The sequence below is a fragment of the Condylura cristata genome, unplaced genomic scaffold, assembly GCF_000260355.1.
Source record: "Condylura cristata isolate star-nosed mole 26May11 unplaced genomic scaffold, ConCri1.0 scaffold00026, whole genome shotgun sequence".
Classification (NCBI taxonomy): Eukaryota; Metazoa; Chordata; class Mammalia; order Eulipotyphla; family Talpidae; genus Condylura; species Condylura cristata.
The window spans coordinates 7,822,546-7,848,231 of record NW_004567127.1 but is presented as its reverse complement, the minus strand read 5'-3'; the positions used below and the strand labels follow the sequence as shown (position 1 = coordinate 7,848,231).

Here is a 25,686-nt window from a genome sequence, read left to right as displayed (position 1 = left end):
GAACTGCTGCTAGCTCTGGAGAGGAAGAGAAGTCCCTTACCCTCGTGGTGTTCCAGGAAAAGGAGCAACCCTGCAGAAAAGGAAGAAAGGAATCTCACACAGAGTCACAGCTACGCCCCAAGTGGCCCCCAACACACCGGTTGCAAGCTTCCCCAGAAACTACAGACTCGCCAGACGTAGCTGTACAACTGGAGACACCCATCTCCCTAGTTTCCCCTTCCCCAAGTCCAGCCGGGGCAGCCAGACCAACCTCAGCACCTTCCCTTCTAACACAAACACCACAGGCTTGTCCAGGGGCAGCAACCGCTTTGGCAAGTCCCAGCAAAAGCTCCCAGCCAGGGCTTCTCAGCCCTGGCCTCTGATCAAATTACCCCAAAGCGGGAGCTGGCAGGTATTACAATGTTCTCTGTGCGGCAAGGTTTGAGAATCACAGTTCTGATGGCTCCTCCCAGGGTCCCTCTGACCCTTCCTTATGTCCTGTCCACCTCTACATCCCCCACCCCGCCAGCCACCGCACCCCTGGGGATTTCTCCAGCACTGGAGAGGCGACCCACTAAGGAAGCCTGGAAGCTGCCACGTGACGTGGCGTGGAGGGAACTACACCTGCCAGACTCACCGACCCACAGCAACAACTTCCCCATCTCCACGGTCTGGCGGATGCAAGGTGAGAGCTGGAGCCGCTTTATAAGAGCTTCACCAGGCTCCCTGAGGCGGCACGGACGTGATCCCGCTGCATGCACACAAACCACCTTCAGTGATAAATGACACAGCTGCCCCAAAGTCACAGTAACCTCAGCCTCGCTGGCCCTCTTCTTTCATTAGTTGGAGCCAACACAGGAACAGCTCCACCCGACCTGGCACAGAGTGGGTACCCCCTGTGCTCGGCGAGGGCAAAGCAGGGTCAGCCTCTCTTCTTGGGCTTAGCCACGCAAGGGAACAGGAGGAAGAAACTCTCCGGTTGCAGAGCTTCTTTGTGTGAGGTTACTGACGAGGGTCGTGGTGTGGCATGGCGTTTGAAGCCCGGCCTTGGGCTCAGGCAAGGTTTGAATCTCAGGGCTGCCCACTAGAATTCTCTCGTCCAGGCTCACACAACGCTGACCGTCAGTTCTGCACGTGTCAAATGGACATAACAGCCGGTACTGATCTCAACGGGGAGTGGAGGGATTAGAGAATGTATGAAAGATTGCTAGCCTTGTGGGTAATACGAGGCCCTCAACCTCAAACGCTAATGCCCGCCAGGCAGGCAGCACCAGCAGGCGAATGTCTCAGGGAGCCAGTTTCATCAAAAATGCACCAAGAGGAAGGATGAACTGGTCTGTAAGCAGAGGCTTTTAGGATGTGTCGGTTTTCTTCCCAGACCATGGTGGGCTCTCAGGAGTCAGTCTGGCTCTCAGTTGTGGAGGACCAGAAATGAAATACTCTGCATCCCACCCTACGCCTCCATCTCTGGGCGACTGAGTGCTCCCCTGACCCACGTGTCACCAAGGTGCTGACCAGAAGGCAAGGTAACAAGGGACAGGGCAGATGAGCGATGGCTCCTCACAGCCTTGGCAAGCACCAGTGCCACTGGTTAGATGGCCCTGCCAGGATGCCCGCCTCGCCCTGCCAGGATGCCCGCCTCACCCTGCCAGGATGCCCGCCTCTGACGCCCTTGCCCTGCATTCCCACGTTCCCCAGCTCCCAGCCGTGTGCCCCTGTTCTCACTGCTAGGCCTCCGCTCTGATTTCTCTACGGCTCGGCACCATGCCTCGTTCCTAGGGCTGGGTCCTGGCTCAGTCTGGCCAGACGCCTGGGGTCTTACTTGCGGTCTTCTAAGCCCTCTTTTTTTTTAAAGATTGATTTATGTATGCATGCATGAACTGGGGAACAGGCCAGAGGCTCAAGGCAGTGAGAGGATTCACCAGAGACAGAGGGGGAGCAGAACAGGCCGACTGACTGAAATACACTGCCGAGAGGAGCAGTGGGGAGACGGGAGAGGTCTGCTGTGCCCTGTGGGTCACTCCCTGGCTGGGGATCAAACTCGTGCTACAGTGGCTGCGGACAGCTTCATAGTGCTGGGCTTTAACCCCTGGCGCCACCAGGGAGGGCCCCTAAGCCCTCTTGATGTGAAATGTCTGCTTCTCTCCACTACTGAGCCTCCTCTGAGCCCACCAAATGCCACCTCGCACCCCCTCCCCACCCAGATTCCACATCACTGAAGTTTCCTACCGGTTTGATATCCTCCTACCCAGTCTCCCTCCACTACCGCTACCCATCACGGGGCCAGCTCTCCCTGCCAGTCTGATCCTCCCTCCTCTGCACCCCGGTCAGACCCCTGCTGCCTGTTCTGCTGCACTGGACACAGCTGGCCCCACCTCAGACCCAACTGTTCCGCTGTAGCAGTGACTGATGTTGCTGAGAAGCATGTCAAGGCCTGACAATCGATGCCCAGGAACCACCGTGCCAACGGGCTGGCAACCGTGACTGTGTGGGCAGAACGGCTGTTGTTGGAGTGCCACTGTGTACCACTGTGTGAGGAGACTGCGTGGGGGTCAGTGCCCCGGTCGCCCTGTGCCCACACCCCACCTTGAGTTCCTGCTGTCACAATGGGAAACCACCCGGACATTCACAAACACTCCTCCTTGGGCTCAGCCGGTTCTCACGAACTCTCCCAAATGGCTCTGGCCGATTACCGAGGAAAGCCCTGAAGCATTTTGTAGCCCTGACCCAGAGGAAGCCACGTCACGGACACACGGTGCTTCGCTTTTAGCTAAACGCCGGACCGAAGCTTTGTGATGCTCACGTGGATCAACTGGGGAATTATGACTTGTACAAAATTAGTTGGCTGAATACTATGAAAACCAAAAGTACTAGCTAAGACCGGCCTAAACTCACGGAGCGTGACTGCAGCTCTAAAATGAAGAAGCTGTATAAACTGGGATGGCGTCTTCCATTATCTGGCATAAAATTTTTGGCTGCATTTGAGGATAATTTAAATTTTTAATACTGGTGTTTCTTTTAATGTATATTATATTCATAATATACATTATATATATATACTCTATATATAATATATATATTATCATATAATTTTACAACCCACAATTTCAGATATTTTAAGATGATTTAAAATTAATTACCTATAATGAATATAGATCATTATCTGTATCTCATAGATAATTTAAGTCAGAAAATTGAGGTGATTTCAAAAAGACTATAACTCATTAGTAAACTTGGGGCTATCTCTTCAGTCTTTTTAGCACTTATTGGAGAATATCACAAATACTAAATACACTTATCCTACAACCTACCAATTTCATTTGTAGATACTGGTCTTCATAACTATTTGCTCAGTGCACAGAGGATGAGGATGTTCGTGGCCGCTTTATATGTAACAACAAAAAAGTCCCAACTGAGTGAATGATCATTAGGAGAAAGTTAACTATCTTGTACGTCTAGTCAAGGACCTCCCCCCCCTTTTTTTTAAAAAAGATTTATGGATACAGAATTTATGGATACTGGGGTACAGGCCAGAGGCTCAGGGGTGGTTAGAGGATTTCCCAGAGACAGAGTGGGGAGCAGAACAGGCAGATGGACGAAGTACACTGCTGAGGGGAGCAGCCGGGAGACAGGAGGGGTCTGCGGCACCCTGTGGGTCAGCTTCCTGGTGGGGGATTGAACTCGTGTTGAGGTGGCTGCGGCCAGCTTTGCAGTGCTGCACTTTAACCTGCTGCACCACCAGGGAGGGCCCGCAAGGACCCCTTTCTTTTCCTTTACGGCCAGAGGCTTTGAATTAGGCAAAAATTGGCCCCCACCCTTCCAGGCTAATTGCCAATGTCTATAGACACTTGTGGTTTCCACATGGAGGGGGCAGAAGCCATGGGTGCTGCTCATCATCCTGCAGGACATGAGAGCGCCCCTCCACGGGGAAGTGCCCATCCCTGTGGGAAATGCCATAGTGAAATAGTGCCGAGGGCAAGAAGCCCTGGTTGCGGAATCACGCTAATGGTGGTGTCCTCTCATTCCTTCCTCAGAAGAGAGCAGGTGTCTGCTCCAGCCCGTAGAACACTGGGATAAATGTTAAATAAACAGCCCCATTGATTACAAAGTGAAGTCTTCTCACTTTAAACGTGCATGAGTCCCCGGGGAGCTTGGGAAACTAGAGATTCTGATTCAGTAGATTGGAACAATCTGCATTTCTCTCAAATACTGCCACCACCCTTGGGGGAACAAGCCAACTCCCTAAAAAATAAAATGATAAGCCAGTCACAGAAGGACCTCCTAAGCTCAACCTACAGTAATCATATTTGTAGAGACAAAAGGTGGTTTGGGGGTAGCCAGAGGCTCGGCAAGAGGCATTGTTTAAAGGGCACAGAGTCTCAGTTGGGATGATGGATGGTGACGTGGGTGCACAATACGGTCATGGAGATTAATGCCACTGCATGGGCCCTGAAAATGGCCAACGTGGACAATTCTGTTAGGGGACTTCCTTTCAGGTCATCACAATGTAACAAAGCAACTCGAAGACAAATGAGGCTGGTTTGTCATGACAGGCCACACACCCTTGGCTGGGTCAGGTGCTGGACACCTGTCCCCGGGTCCTTGGTCATAGTCCACCCAGGTGAGCAAAATGGAATTAAGAGAATGGCCTTCAAGGGCTCACCCACGTCAGCCAGCTTCAACTCTGTTCAGAGGATTTCTGTGAGAGAAGCGGCTTGTTAATGTGCTGACAACCTGAAGCCAATTTAGTTCTTTTGTGTAACCTGCATTGTGTGATCTGAAAGGCATTGATTCCCTCCCACTGAGAACCCAGGTGAGCATTATGACTGCGGTGGAGAATTCCAATTCGAAACCGGAATTTGTAATACTTGCAAGCCAGGTGCCTCCCCAGGTGAGGTAGGCAGAGCCAGGCTCACGGCAGATGGGTGGCCTTTGCAAGTTCACCCAAGGATTGAGAGCCGCTGGTGCTGTTTGGACCCACCACAAAGTAGAAGGATGTTGTTTAAGGATGAAAGCCTTTATTTACCATATTTTGGACTTTTAATGATCTATCACATGTATTGATCAGATCATTCACGACACAAGGTGTCTCCAGAGTAAGATGAAGGCGTTCAACCTCACACCAGAAGATAAAGGACCATGGAATCACCGACTATGTGATGTCACTGAAAAGAAGCGTTAACCCCTCCTCAGTCTTTCTAGATGGTACCGGTCCCATGACAATGCAGCAAAGAACAATTCCAGAATTGCCCCTTTTTGATGGAGAATCTAGTCTGGGTCACAAAAACCAGTCTGTTCACAGTCACTTTTCTAAAACTATGCTCTTTATGCTGCCGGTGTGGTTGAGACATTTTAATGAACTCCAAGTTGAGGCTAGAGCTTTCTTAACCTTTTTCCAGTTTCCTGAACAAATGATTATAACAATGCTTTCAGTTTGACCCACAGCCTGGCAATAATTTTGCTGAAAATAATGGATAGAATTTTCTCAGCTTCATCCATGGGTATTATCTCCGTGGATGCCTGAAATTCTCCCAGACACAGAGTAACCTTTAGTGCAAGTTTTACTGAAAAGCTCATGGAAAGTGTATGTTGGATCAATCTTTTTCTATTTTGTTGATAGATACAAAGTTACTGAGTAAAGCAACTACTGAAATACAAATAGGGAAGCACACTATTCACTTCCAAAAACAATCTTAAAATCAGAGTCTGGGCCGTCCCTCATGGCACAACCGGTTAGGACGCAGCACTGCAAACTTGGCTCAGCTGCTTCAGCACCTAGAGGTGACCCACAGGGCGCGGCAGACCTCTCCCGCCTCCCCATTGCTCCCTTCAGCAGTGTACTTCATCACTCTGCCTATTATTCGCCCCACTCTGCCTCTGGTGAACCCTTCACCACCCCTGTATTTCTGGCCTATACCCCAGTTCTGTACGCATAAATTAAATTTTAAAAAAATCAGAGCCTTACTTTTAGGGCTAGATGTACAAAAAAAGTTTAGAGACCTCTGAAATGGGATTACAAAATAAAATGCAGCCACCAGCCCACCACCACTCCCTCAGTGTCCTGCTGTGAAATGCTGCCCAGAAGAAATGCAGCTCCAAGTCCAGAGCAGTTAAGAACTTCGGTGGTTTTGCCTGAACGTGACTGGCACCAGCAGGTAACGTCCACACAACTGTTCATTGGGGAATTGATCTGGACAGGGCAGGAGAGATACCTCAGAAGACAGCCCCTCGTCCGGTGTCACCTGAAACTGTACTCAAGACTCTATTTCTTGTGGATCCAAGCACTAACCCCAGGGTGAGCCTCTCAGACCTTGGTGGGCCAGTGATCAGCAGAATTCCATGTGTCAAGTCAACGGACTTCAGAGTATTAACAAAGGAAATAGGAAAATATCCATTCCTGAAGCAGTGACATGAAATGCCAAAAAAGCCTGCCTGACCTCAAACAGTAAAAGGAGCCCATTCCCACATCGCAGTAGCTCATGCTCATCCTCAATACACACAGCACACACATTTTGAAGACAGACTAACAAAGCCTGAACTTTTTATTTCACCAGTCAGTCTGTCTGATTCTCCAATGTTGCATTTTAAAATCTTCAGCGTCCGTAAAAAACAAGCGTCTTCCTGTATCCAGACAAAGGGGCCCAGAGGCAGGAGAGGGTAGGGCCCCGGCTATCTGGATAGGTGTGGTGTCCGACCTTTCGTTGTAAGCCTGCGTCAGCTGTCAGTTTAACTTAATAAAATGCCTGCCGGCTCACCATCACCCCCAAACTGTCTTCTATAGCATCGACGGCAGAAAAACAATTCATCTCATAGACAACAAGCGGGCAGGGGAGGGGGTGTGCCGCAACTCACGGGCCCCAGCCAGTCTTTATGCTGCCGGGAAATAGACTTCTGGCTCAGTTCAGTGGCGAGGAGGCATGGAAAGCTGGCCCAGCCTCCAGGCGAACTGAGCCGGACTTCTGGGAACGGAAGCACTGCACACACTACAACTAGCTCTATAAAAATATAAAATAGCTCCTGTCTCTCTGAGAGGGTATAGCTGCTTCCGACGTGCCAGGGACACCCACCCCAGACCGCAGACAAAGCCAATTCCTTGTGCACGGCTACAGAAGCATAAAACCCTTTGGTGAACTTTTTTGGGGGGCCGGGGGCTGAGCCTGGGGAAAGAGTGGGGTAGACTTTTTACTCCCCCCCCCCACCAAAAACTATGTATCTACAGACACTTAGACACACAAAACGGACCTATCCATTTTCAAGTGTTTCTTCCCTGGGACAGACAACAGGACCCCCGAATCCAGCCTCCCCGAGCTGAGGCCGCGCCTATTAACCTCACAGTCTGGTCTAGCAACACCGGGGAGGCTCCCGTGCTCCCTCTCTCCTGCGGAGAGGCTGGGGGTGCGCACTTGTGGGGGTGCTGTTCTTTGTCTTAAATCTAAGCTACTCGGTGCCACTCGCGGGTCCAGGCGCTGGCAGAGGTTCCGTGGGCACCACGTGGTGGATGACCTGATGGTCCCAGCCCACTGTGGTGAGGAGGGAGTGATTGAGTGGGGACCAAGTCGCGTCTCTGACAAAGTCTCTGTGGGCTCGGCTTCTAAACCTAGAAGGGAAAAAGAAAGAATGGGGCATGGTAAGAGACAAGAGGCAGAAGCAGACGTGGAGAAGACAGAAAACCCAACACCCAGGGGTGTGTGGCAAGCACTCTGCCCGCACGGCCCTGCACGGGATGGCGGTTGGCGTCCAGTGAGGACATCACCAGGCACCCAGCCCATGGCCCTCTTCACAGGTGAAGAAAAGACAGTGTGCGCTGGGGGATGGGCAGTGAGATGGCCAGGGGCTGGGAATCCCACCCAATTCAGCCCCTGCAGGTGCCTCGCCCCCCAGAGCAGGGGCGCTCCCGGCTGTGTTCACTTGTATGAAAGGGGCAGGCTGTCCCCCTCCAGGACAGGGTTAGAATGCAGACATGCGCCTGCTACCACCCGGCGCCTCCTTCACCAGGAAGAAGCTGGCTGAGTCAGCCCCAGGAACGAGGACATGCTCAGCTGTGCACCTGCGCCCATCACCTGGTGCCCGCGAAGATGCATTTTCCGAGAGAAAAGGCTCCAGCCACCCGCCACGCCCCTTCGATCCCGCTCGCAGGATTCCAGGTACACTTACACCTCAGCCAGGCCCAAGTCCAGCACGGCAAGCGAGCAGTCTTCACTGACAGAGGCCAGGAAGGGGGTGCTGGAAGAGGAAGGGGAGGCTGTGGAAGGTGAAGGCCGTGGGCCCAAAAACAAAGCCCTGACTGGGCGCCCCCGACCCCCATGCTAAACTGAAGAAGTAGCTGGAGCCAAACTCAGTTGCGGTCTAGCTACCGCTCAAGTCCGCACTGCAAGTTCCAAGCAAGATGAGAGAAACTGGGCACAGTCGGGGTTGCCAATCCCCCTGACAACCAGCGGATGATCCCGCTCTGCAGCTTCAGCAATAACCAGCAACACGGACTTGGCCAGCATAGCCCACAAGATGAATCGCTTTGGGTGCGGAGCAATGAGGCCACATGTTAGCCCTTAGCAGAGAGAAAGCCAGACAACCCCCAAAAGGACAATGGCCAGGAGATTTCAGGTGCTCTGAAATCTCCGCGAGGCAGTGTCTGCCGGAAGGAGCGGGCGAGTCAGCGGGTACCCTGCCACCACAGCACCCCTCACGGGCCCCACGCACGCCCAGGGAGGTACCTGTGTGGGGAGAACACCAGCCCCGAGACACACTGGGAGTGCACAGCAGCGCTGAGGGCGCAGCTCGTACTCTTGGTGTCTACCAGGGAGACCGTCCCGTTCTCGTCACCTAGAGCAAGAAGGGAACAGAAAAGGGGCTCACGCCAGGGCAGCAGCTTCGGGCTTCCATGCTAAACTGGTGATGGGGTCAGCCAGGCCTGAATCGGAAGCTGGTCCTGCGTGTCGGGCAAGTTAACAACTCTGAGCAAGGCCACTGGATGGGTGTTAAATCAAGCAACCGCAGTGGAGGTTACCACTTTACCCACGGCGGCGTCGCGCTAGGCACAGCCCCACGCCGTCTCCGTGACAGCACGGCAGCCAAGAACAGGCGTGTCCATGCCGCACAGCCACCCACTTGCGTCGTGGCCCAGCGTTCTAGTCACACCCAGAATACAGGCGCCAGAGCAGACGATCAAGAATCAGGTCCTCTGGGGGAAGGTTGTCACGCTCCAAAGCGAAACTAGAGCCACGCGGGCCACCCGCCTCTCCCTCCCACCACAGCACGGTCATCCAGTGCCCTGGAGTGCTGAGGAGGCCGCGCAGCTCGTCTGGCGTGTGAGGAGTTAGCTCCCTCGTGTCTGCCCCTACCCAAAGCCACGTGTGGTGCAGCACGTAGCCTCACCGAAGACGAAGACTTCACTCTGCTGAGGATGCCAAGCCAGGGAGGTAGGAAGGTAGCCAGAGGCACTGCAGCCTGCAAAGGAGAGGACAGGGCTCTGCTTTCCAAACGCAGTCGCTCTACGCCCAGGAGCACCGCTCTGTGGTTTTCTCCACCCCAAGGCGGGGCTGTCTCAGCCTTGACCCTCAGAACCTGCATTTACCCATCTCAAGATGCTGGACACAGTCTCTAGATGCTAGACACAGGTGCATTTCAATCAAAGTCTGACAATAGCCAACACTGGTCTCTCTCTCCACCCCTCCAGGAAACGTAAAATAATTTACCCACCAAGAACCAGCCCTCGGTGGGCAAGAGATTGCATGGCAGTGACTGTGCACCTGGCAATTTGCCTTTGGCTCGGACCAAGAAAGTCTCCTCCAGGCTAGGCCCCGCCACTGCCTCTCGGACTCACCCATCTGCGACGCTGGCTTGGAGCAGCGGGTATCCCAGAGTAAAATTCTATTGTCCTAGAAGGAGGAACATGACAAGGACTTCGCAACTCAAAGAAGCAACTGCCGGCCATGGAGTCTCCACACCAGACTCTGGCTCAGAGGATCTCGGTGTGGCTGGCAAGCAGGGAGAGGAAGCTGTATCTCACCTCACTGCACGAAAGAAACACGGAGTCCTTGTGAGGGGAAGCGGCAACGCAGGTGACAGGCCCAGCGTGAGCTGTGACGGAGAAAGAGGAGCATGACCAGGCGTGTTCCCATCAAGGCACAGGAGGAAGGCGTGAGGAATGCAAACCTCATGAGAGGTTTTGCATTAGACACAACCGAAAAAGAAAGTCTGAGGAGGTTATAAAGCCCAAAAGACTTGGGAACTAAATGAATTAGTGAAGACAATGAAAAGGAAATTGAGGGCTGAGTCAGAACAGTGCAGGAGTTTTGTGGTTCAGACATCCCAGAATAGTTTCTGAATGAAAATCACCCACCTCCAGGTAGCAGGCAATAAATTTTAAGAGAATTCTGGACACTGAAATCTCCAGCGTTTGACAAAGGGCTCCGGTTTTCTTTCCCCAAACTGGACGCAGAAGCTGCCCCCAGTCTGCTAATGTGCCGCTCCGCCTCCTCCTTCATTATCACCCCTCTCCCACTTGTCAGAAAGAACACCCACCTCTCACCCATTCCAAGTCTATGGTACAAAGCCCAGGACTATAAAAACCCAAATTAAAAAACAGAAGGCGCTCTCCTCTAAAAGGCTAAGTAAGAATGAAGAAAGAGAATCGGATCAAGTCCATCAAGGGCCTGGCCTTGTTCCAGCCACACCACAAACACAAGCGCGCTTGTAAGACCCAGCTGTTTCTGATGAGAATTTTGAAAATTGGCACATTCTACATAAATTCTATGGGCTTAATCTGCAAAGACAAAATTTCCTCAGACAGGAAGGAGACAGTGCACATTAAGTGATAGGGCCAGAAATGACCTTTTTTGCAACTATTTAAACTTAAATTAGGTACCAATTTAAAAAAAATGGGTGAAAGGGTAGTTTCCAACACTCTTGTAAGAGGCCCACATGCTAACATTTTTGAACATCACCACTACAGGTCCCCATAGGCTGGGGACTCACGGGCTCTAAAGTCATGTAGGCAGACCGCTGAGGAAGAGAATGAAACTGCTGAGAAAGGATGGGACTGACCACCCTTCACAGACCCGTCCAAGCTTCAAATCTGTGCGGGCCCAGTGCGCTGAAAGGACTTTATTGCTCACTTGGCAAAAGCAAAGCTCTGTGACAGCATACAAAAGGTGAGTGATACATGGCTCTCCCACCCACAAAGGAGGTGGCATTCAGGGGCTATGGGGGAAGTGGGGTGGAGTAAGATACACACAAGCACTAGCAAAAAAGGCTGAAAGGACAAAGCCTGGAAAAAGAACTAGCACTGACCAGGAAAACGCCATATGTTGAAGAAAAATAGGCAAATACAGCAGTGCTCAGCCAGCGGCCTCTTCACATTACTGCCTACTTGCCGAGGGCCCCCACAGGCCCCGGGGATGTCTGTGTTTGCAATTCTGCCTTGGCACATATCTGAATCGTGCCTGAAGCCGGCCTTAGCAGAAAGGTGCTAGCCAGTCAGGTGAGATGCTCACAGCATCCGCGCCCCTTGGCCACACACACAGTAAGGCTTCTCCATTATCTCTGAAAACACCTCTCTTCATGAAGAATAAAAATCACCTGCCAGTACTGTTAAGGAGAGTAAAAAAATGCACATTCGTAGGAAATGATGGTTCTCGACAAAAAAGCAAAAATTTTTTGGAGGTGAATATTCAAAAGTTTAAGATTCTCAAGTTTCAGGGCTTCCACTTACAGAATGCCAAAGACAGCCTTGGTGGGGTTTAGCTAGCACGGGATGCTGAGAAGTGAGTGCAGTAAAAGGGCTTGAAGGCGATGCCAAAGAAACGACATTTTAATCTGCCAGCCACACAAACTAAGTCAAGAACATAGCTTACAGGTGGGAAGATGAGATGCGTGCCACCGCAGTGTGAGGAAAAGCTGAAAATAAAGGGAGCATGAGAAGTGGACAGGAAGATCATTGAACACATGGGGAGAGATTATAAGAACTTAGTGACCAAACGATAACACAGAAGCAGGAGCAGAAGAGGCCTGAGAGCCTGAATCTCGGAGTCCAAGTCATCCATAGAGAAACAGGAGCATGAAGAAAAGGGCAAAGGACACACACTGGGGCCTGCTCATAGGCGGGAGAGCAAACCATCACCCCTAATATTTATGCTAAACTCAGACAAGAATAAAAGTAAAACCATGAAGGCCAGGACTGACGAAGAAAACGCAAGCACTCACCCCGGTATGAATTCAGTACCATCTGCTGAGCAAGGTCCCAGACTTTGATGCTAAAAGTGAAAGGAAACAAATGCTTACGTTTGATGTACACCGTCCACACAAACACACGTGTTCAGACAAGACCTTCCTGGAAACAGCATGTTCTATGCCTCTGCTATGAGCTTCTGCTATGATCTATTTACACAGGACACTGCACAACCTCTAGGAAACCTTACAAACATATTGTAATTAGGAAGTGGGTTCCAAAACATTAGTAAGTGAGGCTAATCGAGTAGTAAAGACACGAAAAGGAGACCTAGAGACAGGAACGGTCAGAACAGGGACCCACCAGAAGTCTTTGCTGCCGCTGACAGCTTGCGTGCCGGAGCTCAGGGCGCTGACTGCAGACACGATGTCGTCATGCTCGTACTTGCAGAACTTGCTCACAATGAGGGTCTCATTTTCATCCAGCTCCCACAATTCAACAGCACCTGTTGGGGTGTGATGGAAAGTAAGGGGAATCTACTTGGATTATAACAAGACAGTAGTTCACTTGGATGATTCGAGCTGTCTACTGTCGCACTGTGACTAAAGAAGCAGCAGCAAAGGTTCAGAAAAATCGCCAGGATTCCGACAAAAGCAAGTCCGTGTCATCAGAGGGTTTGTTTAACGCTCAGGCCATTTGCTTTATGCTGGCATTACAATTAGGTGAGGAAAGCTTCAAGAAAGACAAAGCAAGGTGATCCAGCTTGTAAAATCCACTATCCTACTTCTAGTGAGAAAACTTTGGAACCTAAGTCCCTAGAAGAAAAGATGACAGTTCCACAATTGCCTGTATAGCACACAGCCCAATGTGGCTGAACACCGCCAATTATTTAGAGGATTGAAAAAATGTTACAAAGTTCTTATTTAATACTGCTGAATAACTGAATGATCTGGAGTACAAAACCAGATCATTGCCTAAGTACAGAAACCCTCCCCCTCCAGCTGTCTTGAGTGTGTAATGTTTCAAGCTCAACTTAATCTTCAGTGCCACTTGCATATATTATCTTCAGCGCCCTAAGGAGGACCTAAAGGAACTCTGTAGTTTTCTGGACTCCACCCCCTACTGCCAATTCTGATTTATTTTAGGCTAAAGGTGAAACCACTGCTGAACCCAATGCTCAAAACAAAACAAAGCAGAATAAAACCATTTAAGATGGAAAAACATGGAAAGAGACAGCACAGACAAGCTTCATCATCACCTTTAAGATCGAGAGTATCTTTCGACTGGTTGGGGGATACAGGAAAGGTTACAGAGAGGAAACGGGTTCCACTCCACTTTTCAGTTTTGTCGTGAACATTGCCAGATATTCCCACCAGGGCAATTTAGAATCTAAGAAAAGGTATTTCCCTCCTGCAAAGGGGCGTTCATCTGCGCTAATACCCTCGAGCTCCCCCAAGCACTGAGTATGGCAGGGGCATTAAAAATGGACTCTGGCCCGACCTGTCCCCCAGCCTCCATCCCACTCACCTGAGTCGGAAGCCACCAGGATACCTTTGTCCCCCACCCAAGTGAGGGCTGCCACTCCGGCCTCCGTCTGAACGCCAGCGGAGCAGAAACCTTCGTTGGGGGCAGCACAAGGGTCCTTGAAAAGCCAAAGGGAGCCAGCCCAGCAGCGGCCACTCAGGCTGGAGGCCCCGAGCAGCAGCGCCCCATCTAAGAGAGGTAGAAGCTGTCAGCACGAGAAGTGAAAGGGCTCGTCTCCATGACGACCGCTCGGTACAGCACGCGGACCGGGTCTGGGTCTGGATCGGAGCTCAGGAACACCGGGCAGGGTTGGGGACGGAGATCGGAGCGCGAGGCAGGGGCAGGCTGGCAGCGGGGAAGGGGCGGGCTGGGAGGATCAGTCCCCGGGGGGGCGCCCCGGGCCGGGGTGAGGGGCTCCCAGGTCCGGATCTCAGCTCACCCGACCGGTACCGCGCAGCCTCCAACTGTCGCTCCATACAGGCGGGCGCATTCGGGGGCAGGTTCCACTCCCGGGCCGGCGGGGCCACTAGGGGAGCTGGGGTTTCTTTCCGCATCTCCACGGTTTCAATTCCAATCCAGACCCTAACCAGGCGCCGAGATTCAGGCCGCGCAATAACCCCCACGTGGTTCCCTCTCCGCCTCCGCCCCTCTCCGTAAGCTGGACACGCCACATCTCGCGAGACCGCGCCTACGGCTCCATTCCGCTTCCCGGCTGCTGCTCTCGGGTCGTAGGTTCTCAGGGCGCTGCGCCTCTTCTCGCGAGAATAAAAACACCGAGTCGAAGTTGGTGGACAGAGAGCACTGCGTGGTCTTCTCGCGAGACTTCCGAGCGACCATCTTGCTCCTGCCCCTGACAGTCTCTCTGGTTGGGGGTCACCGGGACGCCAAGACTTGCCTGCTCCCTCGCTGACCATGCTGTCCCGGGTCGTACTTTCTGCCGCCGCTGCAGCGGGTAAGAGGTGTAGATTCTAGCCCGGGCAGTCGGAGTGAATAGGAAAAAGCGCGTATAGGGGTGCGGGGAGCCGGCGGGAGGAGGGGGTGGAGGAAAGACGCCTCGAGCCGGGGCCTGAGTGAGCAGCCGCGCGGCCCCGAAAGTGTGCGGGGTCTCGGGGGACGCGAGTGCAAGGTCCTCGTGATCAGCCCCTGCGGGTGCGTGGTCCTAGCGCTCAGACGCCGCGGGGGCGTGGAAGGGACAGCGCGTTTCACCTTGACCTTGCTGACCAGCGCCTTTGTACGTTTGCAGCCCCCTCTCTGAAGAGCGCAGCCCTTCTCGCTCCGGGGTAAGTGAGGGGCGCTGTACGCCCCCGTCAGTGTTCTGTCGCTTGACCTCACCTCTTCGGAACTCCGCTTAGCTTTAGGCCTGCAGTGACCTTTCTTTCATTTTGAGACGCTTAAAGCCTCATTGCACACTTTTGAGTTCTGTCACTGCCAACCTGGTACCGCGTTCTTATCACCCAGAGACAAAATCAAGGGGATAAGTGATGTGTTCTCACTGAGCTGGGAACTGGGGGTGGTGTCTTCTAAGCCCCTCCCCTCTCCCTGGTGACCTTCAGCTGAGCACAGCGGCCCCAGCCTCTCCCCACAAGTTTTGTTAGTACAACGACAAAGCATGTCGTTTTTCAGTCTGTCTCCCAGAGTGTGACTTTCACTGCCAGAATACCCACTTTAGAGAAACTATTCGATTTGGTAACTATTTGTCCTGTCTCTTTCACATAACCAAAGGTACAAAAATGAGTCGGGCTAAGTAGCGGCCACAGGAGGAACCTTAGAGGGAGGGCGTCAGGGTTGAGAAGAGCAAGGCACGCCTGGTTGGCTCAGCACACCGCGGTCACCTCACTTTCCTCATCTGCAAAATGGACATTAATAGCACTTTTGGGTTATGAACATTACAGGCTTCGTTTGCTACATACAGAGCTTGACACATAGTTTGCAGTAAATGTTAGCAGCTGATATTACTTCATCAAGTTTATCCATTTTCTTTAGGATTCTTTAGGATTACTCCTTTGTATTTTTATCCTTAGGCTAAATCTAGCAAACTTTGATTACTAACTTATGCTTTGAATAGTGACTTTAACCTGTCATTAATTTTTGTGCATGCAATAAAGTGAGGCTGTCATTGGCTATTTCTGATTTAGAAGGGAAAGAAAATACCATGCAGATGGGTAAACAAATAATCCAGTCCGTATATACAATAACGATATGGGAGATTTAGAAAACGCCCTTTATTTTTTCACATTTGATAACTAATGTAACAAGTCTCTTTACATGATAGTTGGATTTGACCATTTCTCCCACTTAATACTGGAATGTGAACCACCACCAGTTTTTACCTATTCAGTAGCATGTTACTGAGTCTTCTTGCATCTCTGTCTTTTCCCATTATAGCCCACTCTCAGAGAAGCCAGAGGGATGTTGTGGGTCCCCTAAAGCCCTTCAGAGTCCCCCCAGCATGCTTAAAATAAAATACAAACTTAACTACAACTCAGAAAACCCAACATCAGTTGATCGCATCCTGTCGCTTGACTTGTCTCTCCCATCCTTTTTTTTTAGCTCATTCTCCAGCTAAACTCGTCTAACTGCTGCTTCTGAAAACCACCAACCTATCGTTAGGGTCTTTGTTGCTTTTCTGTAGGTCATTGGCTCAGATTTACCTGGCTTCTACCAACTAAGCCAGCCCCCAAATCCTTTGCTCCCCGTCCCCTTACTTGCTCTATTTTTCTTCATAATGTAGTTACCTGAAATTGTAGTTACCTGAAATTGTGTATGGATATAATATCCCCACACTTCCATTATATTAAAGGCTGGGACCTTGTCTGCTCATTGCTCAGCTTCCAGTGCCTGACTTAAGTAGAAAGTTTTGGATCAATGTTACCTCAAGGTTGGAGAAGCCTTTATAAGTAAAGTTATGCTTGAGATGTTCTGTCGGCTGTTGGGCTTGACAGTCATTGAGTGAAAGGAGGAAGAAGGAGCAGCATGAGGCTTGTTTTTGATTGGTTGGTTTTTGATTGGTTGGTTTTGTACGTAGTTTCTTATGGTTAGAGGAGAATGGAGGAGGCTATGGTTATCAAATCTGACAGGTGCTGGATCATGTATTAACTAGTTTGTGTTCTGTAGACAGAATAGAGCCTCTTGAAGCGTGTTAAAATGAAATCTGCCTTTGGCTGCAGTGTGGAGGTATCTGGGTTTAAGTGGTATTTGAAGAGAAGCAGAGACCAGATTTTGGATTATTAACTAGTTGAGGCAAGAAAGGATAAGAACTTAAACTGAGACAGCCAAAGGGGGGAGGATTTGTGTCTGCCTAAATAAAGCAGGTTCTCTAATGCTGTGGATTAAATCAGTGGTTTCAACCTGGACAGTTTTGTCCTCTACGGTGCACTTGGCAAGTCTAAAGACGTTTTTGGCCCTCACCACTGGTGGGAGGGGACATGCTGCCGGCATTCGGTGCGTAAAGATCGTCGCAGGGGCACCACTAGTCACTCTGCAAGACAAAATAGCCTTCCACAGCCATGAGTTGTTCATAGCCTAAAATGTTAATGAAGATGACTCACATTTCAAGGAGGTAGAGGAGTCGCTAACATTTGGGAAGACAGAAATAATACCAACATAAACAATGAGCCAAAATCAATGAAATAGAAATTCATACATTGCAAGGGTAGGCAGTTGGGGGTAAAAACAGACTGAGAATTTGAAGACTAATTTGACAGCAGATATGAAAAAAACTCGGGAGTTTTATCAGAAGTTTAATAAGATACCAGTGTACGCTAACTGCTGAAAATGCAATCGTAGGCTACTTCAAAACAAGAATGGTTAATAAGTCCACAGTAATAGCACAGTAGTTCAAGACTAATAATGGTAATGGCTGGTTCTCAATATTTATTTAGACAGGATGTGTTCATCTCAAGATTTAGAACATTCACTTCTATAAACCTCATTTCTTTTTTTTTGCAAAAGCAGAGCTTATTGTGGTGGACAGTCAGGATTGTGGGTCAAATTGAAATATTTAACCCAGACACATGAAATATGAATGGTATGTTGAAAATTCAAATAAAACTAGGGCCAGTTGCTTTGAGGATGTGCCTAGCAGCATTTCAGTCAAAGATGAGCATTAGAGCTACTCAGCACTGTAGCGGCCTGTTTCATGTTGCAGTTTTAGCCCTGCATCACAGAGAACATTCAGAAGGGTCAAAGTTCTTACCAGCGAGGTGCACACAACATAGTGGGCATGTTGTACTGGCCGTTTACACAGGACTTTTTCCTGCAAAGCACCTTTCTCTTCATTATGTACATATTCAAATACAGACAGCCCCACAAAGTGATAGTATCCCCATTTTATTTAGAGACATCTGAGATTACAGAAGCTTAAGTTAAAATGGCAAGTCAGGGATTTGAACCAGATGTCTGGTTGCAGAGTCTGTTCTTAATTATTTGCGCTAATAATAGACATAGAGGGTGCTAGACAGATGCCCTATGAGGCTTTTAGAAGGGTTGTAGCACTTGAGTGGAGGGTTTCATACCTTCTACGTAAGTCATTTGTTCTTGTCACACTCTGTTCTTGGGCCCTGACCCGCCTGTTCCCATCTGTACTGTCCATCAGAAATCATCTCATTCTTCACCCCAGGTAGTTGTTTCTGCTGATTGTTCCTATATTGTTTTCTCTTTAAAGAACAGGCTTTACATTTGTGAAATTGCTCCCTATAGGGCATTGCAGGCAACGAGAATCTTTCACACAGGGCAGCCAAGTCTTGCGCCTGTCCCACCTCTTCCTGAATATGGAGGAAAGGTTCGTCTGGGACTGATCCCTGAGGAATTCTTCCAGTTCCTTTACCCTAAAACCGGAATAACCGGTGAGTATTTGCGCAGTGTTAGGTAGTGTGTTTGGGTGGTATGGTTTGTGTTAACCGAGGGTTTTAGGAACCTCTCACCTCTTCATGTATGCCGTATATACCAGGTCAACTGTTTTTAAAAGAATGCTGGGCAAGAGGCAATGTAACAGTTGATTTGAATCCTCTCATTTGTCTTACGTAAGTTTGCTTGGAATTTTAAACTTGAGTTTTTACTGCATTGCCTCCACTTGTTGATAGACCAGAATTACTGAATTAGGGGCAATGCACTGTTGGGGACCTAGAATGGTGAACTGAGGTGTAACTGTAGAATTACTACATAGAATAAACAACAAAGAAATAAGTAACTGTGTCATATATATTGTCCGTATATGAGAAGATCTGTGAATTAAAGCCAGCAAAGGCAGTGTACTATTACATGATGCATATGAGTACAGAAAGGAATTGGGCCATATTTATCAATTCTCCTCCTTCTAAAGAGTTCTAAGCTGTTCTGGAACCTTATATTTTTACAATGTGTTAGGTTTTCATTTATGTTACTTAATTGTTAAATTGAGCCCAGGAGATATTTTTATTACCCAGGAGAACTGGGAGACAAAGCACTTGCTGAAATTTATTCTCTCCTTGGTGACTGAGTGCGACTGGAACCTACGCCTCTGGTTACATCTAATGTTCTTTCTACTGCTCGTACCGCCTTTTCGTGAGACCCAACTCCCATGGAACATTGGAAGTCACTAAAGTTTTTCCTAACCCTAAAGTAGTATTTGCCTACACGAAGTTGTAAGAAGTGGAGTTTTTCTCAGATCTCCATAGGTGATAAAAATGGGTGAAAAAGAAATGATTAAAAAAAACTTTTTTAATCACATTTAAAATTTGTATATTTGGAGGGAAATTTAAAAAAAAACTTTTGAAACTGCGGGAGTCTGGGGAAAATGTACTTGAGAATCTAGCCCTCTTATTCTACAATACATCCTAACATCCTTTGGTGCTAGAATTGCTGAGAAACACTGGAAAATACTGTCTTAAAGGCCTTTTTTTTTAATTTTAATTTTTACATAGAAGAATGGGTGTGGGCCAGAAGTGCAAGGAGTGAGAGGACTCACAGAGACAGAGTGGGGAGCAGAACAGGCCGACGGATGTAGTACACTGCTGAGGGGAGCAGCAGGCAAGACAGGAGCGGTCTGCTGCGCCATGTGGGAGAGCTCCCTGGCCGGGGATGGAACTCAGGCTGTAGTGGTGATAGTGCTGAGACTTAACCCCCTAGGCCATCAGGGAGGCCCAGTGCCTGCTTTTTCCCTGCCTACTATCTTTGATTTCCCAGAGAAAAATCCTTAAAGATAGAAGTGATGGTTTGTGTCCTTTCAGAACTCTGCCTGAAGAAAGATTCAAAAGATAACCTTACAAATAGTTACAACAGAAAATATAAAATCTGATATTTAATCCTTCCTTTCATATACATGCTGCTTCACAGTTGTGCAAGTTCTTATTCAATAAAAATAAGAGTAGAGCAGTTTCACTTTGATGTTCCCATTCAATAAGTAGTATGTTTTGTACAAATTACTTAGGAAGTAACACGGCACCTTTGTAGAATTGTTCCTGTTGGTTGAGCAGTTGTGCCAGGCATACGCGTGCGCGCGCATTTCAATGTCACCAACCCTTAAGAGAAGAGAATGGACTGTTCCCATTTACAGATGAAGAAACCAAGCTAGTTATGTACGTGCTCAGCTTCTTTGAGGATGCAGAGTCAGAGTCAGACTTTGTCGTTCTTTTTCACTCTTCTACAATGCTTCTCTACTTGGTGTTGTGTGAATCTGATGATTTTTAGTTATGTAATTCTGCCTTCAACTAATCAAAGAAAGAAGTACCTTTTCCTTTTAGACATACCAGATCCATCATAAAACAACTCTTTCTGCTTTTAGGACCCTATGTGCTTGGAACTGGACTGATCTTGTATTTTCTGTCCAAGGAAATATATGTGGTGACCCCAGACACCTTCTCTGCCATATCAACAATAGGGTTGCTTGTCTTTATGGTTAAAAAATACGGTGCTTCTATTGGGGAATTTGCTGATAAGCTCAATGAGGTAAGAACCATAATCCTTATATCCCGTTTTAGACCTTAATTGAAGTGTCAGGGCCACCAAGTGATATATATGAGTGTTGGGGGAGTAGCATACAGAGCGAATGTAAGTATGAAGATTACAGTTGTGTTAATATTAGTTACTAATTGGGATAAAGTTTTAAAAATCTAGCAGACTTTCTCCAGTTTTTCTCTAACTTTGCTCATTAAACAGCTACAGCTTAGTTACTATAGGCAATTCTTTTTTAAAGGTTTGTGCAGTTGCATTTCTCCTTAGATATGTGTGTTTTCTTGTGGGAGCTTTTGAGTTAGCATAAAATAAATTTTATTAACCTTAATGCCTTCACTGATCTTTATGGTAAATATCATAATTGCAGCAAAAAATTGCCCAATTGGAGGAGGTGAAACAGGCTTCCATCAAGCAAATCCAGGATGCCATTGAGATGGAGAAGTCCCAGCAGGCCCTGGTCCAAAAGCGCCATTACCTTTTTGATGTCCAGAGGGTAGGTTTCAAAACTCTCTAAGGAGAAAAATCACTCACTGGGTGCCTCAGAAACAAAAATTTGGGCTCTTGGATGAGATACAGTTGAATAGATTGAACATTATTTTGAAAAGAAAATGTGGCTGGGAGTTGGTAATTATGACTATTTAGACATTTGAGACCAGTAAGTGAATAAATAATTACAATGTCTAAAATGAGAAATGGTGTAAGTCACAAAGGAACCCACTTTGGAACCACACAAAAGGAAAAGAGTCATCAACTTAGAGCTGATCAGGAAATGGGAGCAGAAGGCACTGAGCTTTTTGAGCAGTGGGGCGGCGTGATCTCCCCGGACTTGCTGCAGGCAGCCTCTGCTCTCGTGTGCTTTGCTTTGAGATGCCCATTTGTTAGCCAGATAGAAATGCTGAATAGGCCATTGGGTAAATGGGTCTAGAGTTGATGGGGAGAACTCTGGCCTAGACTTAGGGAAGTCATGAGCTTGTTGGTAACACAGCAATAAAAAGGGCACATCGGGAACATGGCTTGGAAACAACAACCATTTCAGCTTGTGATCGCCTTACTTAACAATTAAGTAATAAAGGGCCTAAGAAGTTTTCATAGGATTTTGCAGAACGGAGACTTCCTGGTGACATTTTAAGGGCTATTTTAGTGAACTGATTGGAGTAGGTCGAAGAAAAGATGGAAGAAAGAAAATTGGAGTCCGATGATAGACAACTGTTTAATACGTCAACAAGTTTCACTCTAATGGTCAGCACATAATTAACAACTAGAAAGGTAGAATGTAGGAATCAAAAGATTTTATTTTTCAAGATGGAAAGTGTGATCACATGTTACCATTTGAGAAGTGAGTAGAGAGAGAAAAATGGTTACGTGGAATGGGAGCGCTGTCCGTCAGTAGGCCAAAGGCCATCGTTCGAAAGGAAGGCGAAGTGTGGAGGCAGCTGGGCTGGAGTGGTCGAAGAGCTCTTCTGCTTCCTTTTTTCCAGTGAAACAGCATTAGGAGCATTTGCTGAGCGTGCATAATTAAGGAGATAATAGAGACACTATGCGAAAGAAGCAGAACAACAAATGAACTCCAGAAAGTACCTAGAAGTACTAAGGGTGTACTTTCGGTTATTAGCTCAGACTTTTATAGTTAACAGAAACACCAATAACGTTTCTCACCAGACTGAAGATGCCGCTAGTTATTTAGTATTCCGGAGAATATTAGCTGGTACTAGAAAAGGGACAGAAATAAGAGACCTAAAAATGAGAAAACAAAGGGTGAAGTGACCTGTTTATATACCTAGAAAGACTATAGATTCCCTGACTATATACCTAGAAAACCTATGAGTATAAACATAACTTAAAACAATAAATTCAGTAAGCCAGGAGATTTATTTTTCATTACATACTTTAAGTACATTCTTACCACATATATCAGGATTCTTTTTCAATATGCATGTGTTACCTATTCATGGTGCGTTTTTAACATTGCATACGATACCAGAGTGGTGAAGGAGTGGGATCTTCCACCTGTGGGCACTTTTCATCCCGGCTTACTGTTGCTGCAGAATAACATCGCTATGGCCTTGGAAGTCACTTACCGGGACCGGCTGCATAAAGTGTACAAGGAGGTGAAGAACCGCCTGGACTACCACATCTCTGTGCAGAATATGATGCTTCGGAAGGAGCAGGAGCACATGATAAACTGGGTGGAGAAGCACGTGGTGCAGAGCATCTCTGCACAGCAGGTATCCGATGTGTCGAAGCTTCTGGAGTTGGGCTGATGTTCTTGAGGAACAGCTGTCTGTGCTGTCAGGATAGGATTTGCCCGCAAGGAGCCTTTGGCCTTGAGACAGTGACGTGTCCTTGGTTCATTTTTCTGGGTGGTGGCAACACGAGACGCTGCGAATCTGCCGTGGTGTACCCGCCTCAGTTTGCTCACCTCACAGACAGACCTGGCACAGTTCTCACTGCAGAGGCGCTGGGAAGATGAGTGAGGATACTGGTTGCAGACTGTTGTTCAAGTTCCATCATTTGGGCAGTTTACCAGCATACCGAGTTTGTCTGAAACAGAAACCAGACAACGCCTGAATTTTCTAATTCAGTGATTTTCATTCCATTTCCTTTTGCGAGCTGCTTAATTCCTTTGTCTTGAATAGGAAGATGTTTTCCATTGTTCACCTAAACTCTTTAAAGTTGTATTCTTTATTTACTTATAATGATTTCTACTTTTCCAGATACATAGTATATTTAGGTATTTCTGGTCACTTTCTGCTTACCCATTAGAACTCAAAAAACGGTCTACAAACATCTGGTGGATTTTTTTTTTTTTTTCATTTCTCTTTTACATAAAAATAATAGACTTATTTAAGAAACTTGGGAAATAAGTATTGAGAAGAGACTAAAAACTTATTTTTATTCTTAACGTACCTCTACTACTGTTTCCTAAGTTGGTCTTTTTCATAGTTATTAGTTGTCTCAGCTAACATTAATGGTTGGTGTATTTAGCTTCAGACTCCAGGCACATTTCACTCATAAAAGCTATGCCCTGGGGGCTTTTACTAATTCCCTGGATTTGCTTAAAATAAATTGTATTACCCCTATGTCAAATAATCAGTTTTACTTCTAAACCTCCCTGCTTAGTCTGTCATTTTAAGCCAGTAATTCTTCTTGAGGTTCTGTGCTTGCAGGAGGTGTCCTTTACATTGACTGTGTCTGTGCCCTTCCATGATTTGAAGAGGTCTGACCAGATTCCTTTCTTTATCACAGGAAAAGGAGACCATTGCCAAGTGCATTGCAGATTTAAAGCTTCTGGCAAAGAAGGCTCAAGCACAGCCAGTTCTGTAAATGCGTCTCTCCCGATGGAGACAGAAACACTGACTGAATGGGAGCGGGTCTGTGTGACAGAATCTCTGTATTGCTGACTGCTGAAGTTACAGCTGCTCTTTCCTTAAAAATGAAAACGTTCTTCAGTACCACATAGTGAGAGAATTAAAGTAATCTGTTGGCCTGAGATGTTTCTCATCCTTGCTCTGCATTTTGGATTGTTCCATGATTACTTTTGAATGAGCAGTTTGCTTTTTAATAAAATTTGGTACCTGAGTAAAGATCACCACATCCTAGTTTAACTCTGTAATTCTACCATCTTTCAATAAAGTGACAGTTAAAACAGGGCTTTTCAAGTTGTATAGTTTTCTGACATACTGTACATTTCTCAGGAGGGTAAAAGTTAAAATGTCATCAGATTGCTATCTTGTTTATAAGACCACTCAGTAGTGAGCCATTTTTGGCATTAGGGAATTTAAAGATTTTAGTATTGAAGTATCTGAAAGTGATACTGGATATTGCCGTGTAATTGACTGTCACTTTGTATGTTATAATCTTATACTCAGTGTGCCATAAAATCATTAAGAATTCAGCAGACAAATCAGAAAATTCTGCCCTTTGTTTTTCCTGAATTTGATTCTCCCATCCTTGTATAAGAATTTAATTATAAATACATGTGTTGTGGGGAGAACATCGCCATCAGGCCGAGGTGCAGGCTGAAAGCATGGAGACAGCAGGAAACAGCAAAGATGGATTTACTGAAGTGCACTGATGAGAGAAGTAGCGGGCCAGACAGGAGAGGGCTGCGGAGCAGAGTGAGGGTCCCCAGCAGCTGCTGAGTTAGGGTGACTAGTCTTGGGTGTGGCCTGCCTGACGGGCGGGTCGTCAGCATGAAGCGCCTGGTCCATGGCAGCCCGGTCGCTCCCTTTTCCCCGCAAGTCTCCCAGACTACTGTTGGGCAAGGAGTGGGGGCTTAGAGCTTAGTTTTTCAATTTTTAATAATACCATGACAAATGGACACCTTGACATACAGGAAATAATTGAAAGTGTGTGCCCCGTGGGTAGTTATTAACTTCTATATACTTTTCAAGATTTTATTAACAGTCACTGGATTTGTATTTCTCAATGGTGGTTAATCTTTTTTTCTTTTTCTGTTTTAGTTCTTAATCTTCTAATGTAGGAAGAGATTAACATCTCTTGGTGCTGCTTAAAGAGACTTTGATTGGGTCAGCAGAAATGTTCCAAATACACATTTAACAAAAATTATCAACACACTAGTTTTTGCTCACAACCACCCTGCACCAGTCACACGGAAATAATAGAACTTGGCTCAGTAAAAAACAGAAAAGCAACAAGAATGTACTATATGGTATGGATTCTAGCGCAGAGTGCTAGGGAAGTGTGACAGCAAGCATTTTAGGTTATCTCACCAGCCCCGCCCTGTTCCTTGAAGATAGCAGGTTTGTGGTTAGGAAGTCCTAAGGAAAAATTGTTTTGTTTTCTCTGTCTTCCACTACCTGGACACAAAATTGGAATAAGCAAGTGTAATGGAAAGGCAGAATTCAGTAAAATACATAGTGTTTGTGTTCCAATATAACCTTCCCTAAGCTCAGCAGGAATCTAGACTTGCATCTAATCGATAGAATATAGCAAAGGTGGTGTGTTGCCTCTCCCTTGACCAGATTACTTCATGAGGTGAAGTTGATGAGATTGGCCCTCCGTCACTACATAGGTAGTGTAAGACTCCATCACAGCATACTGCAAAGACTGTTGGTCACTGCCTC

The 25,686-nt window shown here is 47.5% G+C and overlaps 3 protein-coding genes across 3 annotated transcripts in view; 1 reads left to right on the top strand and 2 right to left on the bottom strand.

Moving 5' to 3' along the window:
• OVGP1 (oviductal glycoprotein 1, 120kDa) overlaps positions 1 to 641 on the bottom strand; it is a 33,363-nt gene extending 32,722 nt beyond the window's left edge. The window contains exons 1-2 of the mRNA XM_012730023.1: positions 617 to 641; positions 41 to 70 (exon numbers count right to left, since the gene is read on the bottom strand). Of these exons, the coding sequence (XP_012585477.1) occupies positions 41 to 70; positions 617 to 641 (55 nt within the window). The remainder of the gene's footprint in view (positions 1 to 40; positions 71 to 616) is intronic.
• Positions 642 to 5,864: 5,223 nt separating this feature from the next.
• On the bottom strand, positions 5,865 to 14,396 carry WDR77 (WD repeat domain 77). The gene is made up of 10 exons (XM_004689655.2): positions 14,109 to 14,396; positions 13,673 to 13,858; positions 12,509 to 12,650; positions 12,181 to 12,230; positions 9,986 to 10,056; positions 9,800 to 9,854; positions 9,352 to 9,423; positions 8,691 to 8,799; positions 8,134 to 8,202; positions 5,865 to 7,576 (listed from the first exon to the last, which is right to left on the bottom strand). The coding sequence occupies exons 1-10, from the start codon at positions 14,221 to 14,223 to the stop codon at positions 7,417 to 7,419; spliced, it is 1,029 nt and encodes a 342-aa protein (XP_004689712.1). The 5' UTR covers positions 14,224 to 14,396; the 3' UTR covers positions 5,865 to 7,416.
• Positions 14,397 to 14,496: 100 nt separating this feature from the next.
• Positions 14,497 to 24,249, top strand: ATP5F1 (ATP synthase, H+ transporting, mitochondrial Fo complex, subunit B1). Its single transcript, XM_004689654.2, has 7 exons — positions 14,497 to 14,621; positions 14,913 to 14,949; positions 18,368 to 18,513; positions 20,430 to 20,593; positions 20,967 to 21,092; positions 22,645 to 22,824; positions 23,846 to 24,249. Exons 1-7 carry the CDS (start codon positions 14,582 to 14,584, stop codon positions 23,921 to 23,923), a joined length of 771 nt encoding a protein of 256 aa, XP_004689711.1. The 5' UTR covers positions 14,497 to 14,581; the 3' UTR covers positions 23,924 to 24,249.
• Positions 24,250 to 25,686: the final 1,437 nt, after the last annotated feature.